Source organism: Muntiacus reevesi, chromosome 13 (assembly GCF_963930625.1).
Source record: "Muntiacus reevesi chromosome 13, mMunRee1.1, whole genome shotgun sequence".
Lineage (NCBI taxonomy): Eukaryota > Metazoa > Chordata > Mammalia > Artiodactyla > Cervidae > Muntiacus > Muntiacus reevesi.
Genome location: NC_089261.1, coordinates 27,126,096 through 27,132,839, shown reverse-complemented (window position 1 = coordinate 27,132,839; position 6,744 = coordinate 27,126,096). Strand labels below are relative to the sequence as shown.

The window sequence follows — 6,744 nt, the reverse complement described above, 5'->3', positions numbered from 1 at the left end:
TCCAGAGTGCACAGGCTCAGTAGTTGCATCACAAGGGCTTGGCTGCTCCACAGCATGTGAGATCTTAGTTCCCCAGCCAGGGATCAAACCCACTTCCCCTGCATTGCAGGGTGAATTCTTAAGCACTGGACCACCAGGGAAGTCCCTACAGTACATCAGTACATCAAGTTTATCTGCACAGCAGACAGGATGTAGGACCAAGTAGATCACATGTAACAAGAACCAAGAGCAGCATGACAAAGCAAATGAATAACTATAGCTGGGAGGATCTCTGAACCTCCCATGAAGAAGCACCAGTATATATGTGTGTGTATGTGTGTGTGTGTGTGATCTACACAACAAACTATGCCGTACGTGCATGCTCAGTCATGTCCAATTCTATGCGATCCCATGGACTGAGCCCACCAGCCTCCTCTGTCATGGATTTTCAGGCAAGAATACTGGAGTGGGTTGCCATGCCCTTCTCCAGAGGATCTTCCCAACCCAGGGATCAAACCCAGGTCTCCTGCATTGCAGGCAGATTGTTTACTGTCTGAGCCACTAGGGGTTCACAACAAACTAGTGATTATAACAAAAAAGCAGCAGACTCACAGATACAGAGAACAAACTAGTGGTCACCAGTGGAGGTTGGGCAGTATAGGTGTGGGGGAATGGGAGGTACAAACTGTTGGGTGTAAGATCAACTACAAAGTTGTACTGTACAACATGGGGAATATAGCCAATATTTTTTTAATAACTGTAAATGGAGTATTAACTTTAAAAACTGTATAAAAATCTTTAATAAAAAATAATAAACCATGTTTAAAGACTTGGTATATAAGAATATAAAATAGCTCGATAATTCTTCAATATTGTGTTGAAATATTTTTGATATATTAGCTAAAATAAAACAAGTTGGTAAGTTAAAAAAAAAAAAAGCAGCACCAATATTCTGCACAGTACAGTAACCTGAGGAACACAGGGCTGCAAAAATTCCACTGTCTGTCGTTCTTGCCTACCCGGGAGGCTGCTGGATAGGGTGGGGCATCGTCCAAGGCAGAGTCCCCAGAGCCAGACTGTGCTGAGGACATAGAAAGCACTGAATAGAAGTCTGTCTAGTGAATTCCAGGATAGAATTTTATCCACGTGTGTTTCCCGATAGATTTTTGTCAAGAGACACACAATCTTGCTTGCCTTCCACCAGCAAAAGATGTTACGAACCACATTTTACTTAAAGGACATTAAGAGTTTATTTCATAAAAGTCACAACATATATTCACTATAAAGTGGCATTCATCACCTTTCCTGTGCTATAAACTACTTTAAACACACAATTCTTCCCAATTGCTTATCTTTGGCCAAATTATGTGTAGATAATAGAGTACCGCAGAAGCCAAAATATATAGCCTATAAATAAAGTGCACTACTCTCATTCTTTAGAGATAAAAAGTTGTTCATTACTTCTCCTGATATATTAGCTATGTAGGGTGAATATGCAGATTTTTTTAAAAAAACAAAGAATTCTATGTAAAATACAGACAGTTCCTTATTTGATTTGCTTCACCAGAAACTAAATAAGAAAAAAAAAAATCCAAGTGTAAATCTTAAGAATACAGTGTTCTCACTTCTAGGTGTTGTTGGGCACAAGGATATAATGCCAAGTTACAGGTGACCTGGCTTCTGGAATCACAAGACACTTAGAGCGGGGGCCAGCCATACTTTTCACCAAACACCGGGGTCTTTGCCAGCATCAGCCAGGTTCACCCCCCCAAGGCACATCCATGGCACCACACAGGGAGCTGTCAAAGGTGCCGAGGCTGGTACATCTGGGGACCCCTCCTCCCTGTGGAAGGACAGAGGTTAACCCCACCCTCAACACAGCAGGAGATGCTTGAAGATGACTGTTAACACTCATCGTCATCAGGGCATCAGGGGCAGGAGTTCCTTTATGAAGGTGCAGAGGAAGATGGGAAAAGGTCTACAAAACCACATAGACACTCACCAGGAGACACAGCAGAGGTGAGGAGACAGGGTGGGACGGTCGTCGGGGGGCAGGGGCTTTAATGCTATCGCCGTCACAGTTTTCAAGGAAGATTTTCCAGTATCAAAAACAGGTTGGAATTTCTTACCCATACATTTCACAAGCACTCACAGTGCAACCTTTCGTAGTCTGTTTCCCAACAATTCCATGGCATTTCGATTCACATCTAGGATCACAAACCCTAGCGTTCCACGGGATCTCGCCCAAACATGGGGTCGTAAGGATCATTGCGTCCCCTAGGGGGCTGAGTCCAGGTCTAGGTCTATAAATAAACATCAACTCAGAAGACACAGCCGATGCCACCCCCTCCCTCCCTAGGTTGGTCAGGACGGGGGGTTCTTGATTCTCCCCCGCACTCAAGAGCAGCCTGCCACTTGGCTCTGTCAAGGCGTCTTTGCAGCAACGTGCAGTCACGTACCGTACCGTGCTACTCTCCACTGTGATCCACTCTTTGGAAAACCAGAAAAGCATTTGCAAGTGATGAGGAAGAAATCCTAGGGATGTTATGCCTTGGAAAACGGTGGCTCTTCTGGCCTACCAGGGAAGTCTGTACACAGAGAAGGCTCAGGTGCCAGGAAAGGAGGAGGGGCGTGGATTTTAAGGCTGACTTTGAATCTGAAGAGCCAACACTCACGAGGAAGGGGCTGAGATGCTTTCAGAGCAGAAGGCCCCACCCTCTGTGGAGCTCTTTGCCTTGGCGAGATCCCCACGCACAGACAGGGGCTGGGCGGCCAGCGTCTCCACCCCACAGCCCTGGGCATCAGCAGAGGCCCAGTGCGGCCATGCGAGCAGATGTGGGGCTGGCCCAGGCTGGCACCACCCTGCAGAAAGAGTCACTCTTCGGCAGATGCCTGGCATTGGGGACGCTGTTCTTGGGTGGAGTCGGCAGGTGGAAACATGGGCAGCCGCCTCCACTCGACCCTCCCCTGCAGACACCAGCACTTTGGTCCAAAGTCCCCATCACCAGGCAGAGGTTAAACTTCTCACCCGGTGCTACGGCCGCTGTGCGCCCAGTGTGGAGGGCCCTGTGCTGTGTGTGCTGGCAGGGATGAAGGAGAAGTCTGTGCCCCCAGGTCCCACCCTCCGCCTCTGTGTATCAGGCTGCAAGCAGGGTGGTGGACTCTGTCACGTGGGCAGGTCACAGGTGAGGACAGCTCTCTCGGGGCTGTGACCCCCGGGTCCAGACGGTAATGAGGAGAGGGTCCCAGAGGCAAAGGCAGAGCGTTGCTTGTGTCCTGTTTGCAGCAGGTGGAGGGGTTCTGAGCAGCAGGCCGGCCGGGTCGTCAGCCTCTCTGCTCACACGGCAGACAGGTCCACGCGGTGTCCGGAGTGGCTGCTCTTGTCCCAAGGGCTGAGCCTGGTGGAGCCTGTAGCAGGCCGGGTCCCATTCATCTGCAAACCACGAAGGAGCAAGGAGTGAAGACTCTGCTCTGAGACAAGAAACCCATGGCGCCCCGGGAGTGCGAAGAGCAAAGCCTTGGGCCAGAAAGCTGCTTGAGAATCCTCCCTAGTGAGAGGAAGCGGCACTGCTCACCAGAAAAATGAGCACTTTTCTCCACCTTCTTGGCAAGCATTTGCCTGATCGTAGCTCCCAGCTTCTGGGGTGCACTCAACCCTGCAGTCATTCACTCATCAATCTGTCCTTTCTTCATTCATTCATTCATTTGCACATGTATTCATTCATTCACACATGTATTCATCCATTCGCACTTGTATTCATCCATCCACTTATTTGCTCATTCCCTCTGTGTTGACTTATGGAGCAGGCCATGCACCAGGGACTGAGGGAGGCTCTGAGGTCGCTCCAGGGAGCCAAGCTGACCAGACCATTGCTCTCATGGAGCATACATTCTGATGGGGGAGGCGGACAATGGCCATCAAGCAAATGAATAAACTGAACAACTCCCGGGACTGGCAGGCAGGCAAAGGATGCTGGAATAGGGAGGGAGCACCTTTGTTCAGTGCTGTCTAGGAAGGACTTCCTGAGACGGGATCCCTGAGCAAGGACCTGACAGGTAGGCAGCTGCACTGCAGTGAGAATGCAGGACACCAGCTGCTCCAGGCTGCCTGGGGGGCATGCCCGGGGGTCTGCAGGGCAGAGGACGAGGAACCACACATCCAAGCCCAGCACTGAAAAGTGTATGGCTTGTTCAGACCCCTGATCATTCAAGCTCAATTTTTTAGGCATCTGTAGGGGGAGGAGCCCTGATGTAAAGGCCAGGCTGTGCCAGGGGACTTCTGTGCCTCTGTGGGACACCAGCGTGTCCAGTGTCTGCTTCTTGGTCAATTGACCTTCCATCTCCCTGAGTCAACATAAGAAGTACTGGTCCTGGAAAGTGCAGGAGAGAGGTTCAGGTGATTTCACGAGGATGGGACCTTGTTGGGGTGTGACATCAGCTTGTGCCACCTGCAGGCCTATGTCGGGTGTGCAAGGGTCGACCAACAAGCACCAGCACCTGAGCCAAGGCTCCGTCACCTCGACCTGCCATTTGCCCAACGCAGACGGTGCAGACAATGAGCTTAGGGAAGGAGGAAGCAGAGGGGCCGGGGCTCAGGACTTGAAAGACGCAGGCTCAGGACCCCTTGGTTCTCAGCAAGGCGGGAGCTGTGTGCAGCTCAGTGAAGCTGGAGCAAGTCCCCGGCCGGCGTGGACTGGCTTTCCAGGCAATGAGGACAAGGAACAAGAGCCCTGGGTCAAGGCGGGCTGAGGATGGAAGGCACTCGGAGAAGGATGGGCCGGCGCAGGAGGGGTGTAGACAAGACACCACATGCACTCACAATGTCCGAGCTGAAGGGCTTCACGTTGGCTTGGCGGCTAGAGCTGCTTGTGAGGGACCAGACCTTGGTTTTATGCTTGAAAGCGGCTCTCACCTTCAAAGGCAGAATGGAAGGCTCAGTGGAAGCAATTTCAGAAGTGGAAAAAGCAACAATAAGAGGTCACTCTAAGAGGTCCTGAGGAATTTGTGCTGACGCCAGGCCCAGAACACCACATGTGGGGCAAGACTGGATTCGGAGGTATCGGGTCCAAACGGTTAGAGGTTCCAGAGCTGCGCTGTGTCACTGATTCGTTTGGCAGATACAGACTGTGCCCCCCTCCCCACCAACCCCCACCATACCCAGCCCTGCACGGGGAGAAAGCTGGATCTCCTGGTCTTTGCTGACCTCACAGCTCTGGGTGAAGAGACAAGACATGCTCAACAATGAACAGCAAGGGAGCAGGGCGTGTGAGGGGCACAGACTTCACCCAGAGCAGTAAATGAACAAATGCAGGTGTGGAACAGGCTGTATGTGGTTCTGAGGCTGCTCTCCTTCCTGCCCCCTCTGCCAAGTCGATCAGTCAGCCTCTGCTGCTGACTTGGTCAGCAGACCAAGGGCTGCTCCTTGGTCTTTGCAATCATGTGACCTCCCTCCTCCATTGGCTGCCATCATCCTGGGCAACTCACCCTGTGTGCCCCGCCCCACATCTCCTTCCTCTCTGCCTGACCTCTCCTATGCAAATGGGCAGAATCTCCTGAAAGAGCAGGACATGTTCCCACCCTATTCTCAATCATCATTCCAGAGGCATGTGCCCATAATTCCAGCCTGTTGTCTGTGTGTGTGTGTGTGTGTGTGTGTGTGTGTGTGTGCACGCGTGCTGAGTCACTTCAGTGATAACCAACTCTTTGCAACCCCATGGACTGTAGCCCACCAGGTTCCTCTGTCCATGGGATTCTCCAGGCAAGAATGCTGGACTGGGTTGCCATACCCTCCTACAGGGGATCTTCCCGACCTTGGGATCGAACCCAGGTCTCATGTCTCCTGCAGTGGCAAGTGGGCTCTTTACCACCAGTGCCACCTGGCTCAAATGCCGAGGAACATGGCAGCAAACCCACAGTGTAAGGGTAAAACTTTTCCTATGGATTACTAGTCCTGAGAGACGGGCTCCAGAGCAGCCTGCACCATCCCCGTGGCCAAGTACATGGCAGGTGCAATGGCCCAGACTGCACCAAGAGGAATGAGCCCACTCCAGGTGCCCCAGAGCCCTTGGAAGCTGCATCACAAAAGCCCCCCTCCAATCTCTGTAGTCAAGGGTCTTCCTTACACCCCAGGCCAGCTTCCTGTATACCTTGGGGGAGGGTTTGCTGGGAGCCCATCTGCATCTCACTCTCCCTAATATACCAGATGCCAAACAAGGTCCTGAATCTCCAACTCAGTTACTCCACACTGTCTCCATCTCTCCTGGTCCTCCATGCGGCCAGCAGTCCCTGGGTGACATCAGTGAGGGAGGATATGTGTATGTTGCTTAGCAACCAGGATGAGGGAGGAAGGACTGATGGAAAGCAGCCCCCTGCACACAACCTGTTACAGATACCAAGGCTCATTCAGGGTTACAGTCCCAGAAACCAGGCAGATGAGGCCACACCTTTCCTGCTCTCTGTGCCTTTCAGAAATGAAAAACCCGCTTCATGTTGGCAGGAAGTGGAGCAGACATACCTCTGAATTCAGGAGACAGTGAAAGAGGAAGATGAAGAATCCCTGGGAAGGAAAGGGAAGAAAACACAGAATTAGAGCCGCTTGCATTTTTGTTACAAACACTTTCTGAGGGTTCTTTCCAATGTCACCCATGGACTCTGAGAGTGGCATCGGCATGGCTTGGTGTTGGAGAGGATGGGAGCAAGCTGTGATGCTTCACCATGAAACCATGAGGATGGAAGGGTGTCCTGTAATCTAACCTAGATGCAGAC

At 51.5% G+C, this 6,744-nt stretch overlaps 1 protein-coding gene across 2 annotated transcripts in view; it reads right to left on the bottom strand.

The window, feature by feature from the left end:
• Positions 1 to 1,221: 1,221 nt before the first annotated feature.
• Positions 1,222 to 6,744, bottom strand: part of ADGRD1 (adhesion G protein-coupled receptor D1) — a 174,403-nt gene continuing 168,880 nt past the window's right edge. For both annotated transcript variants that reach the window (XM_065904023.1, XM_065904024.1), the window contains 3 exons: positions 6,494 to 6,535; positions 4,799 to 4,891; positions 1,222 to 3,412 (listed from right to left, as the gene is read on the bottom strand). In XM_065904023.1, the coding sequence (XP_065760095.1) occupies positions 3,317 to 3,412; positions 4,799 to 4,891; positions 6,494 to 6,535 (231 nt within the window). In that variant the 3' untranslated portion in view covers positions 1,222 to 3,316. The remainder of the gene's footprint in view (positions 3,413 to 4,798; positions 4,892 to 6,493; positions 6,536 to 6,744) is intronic.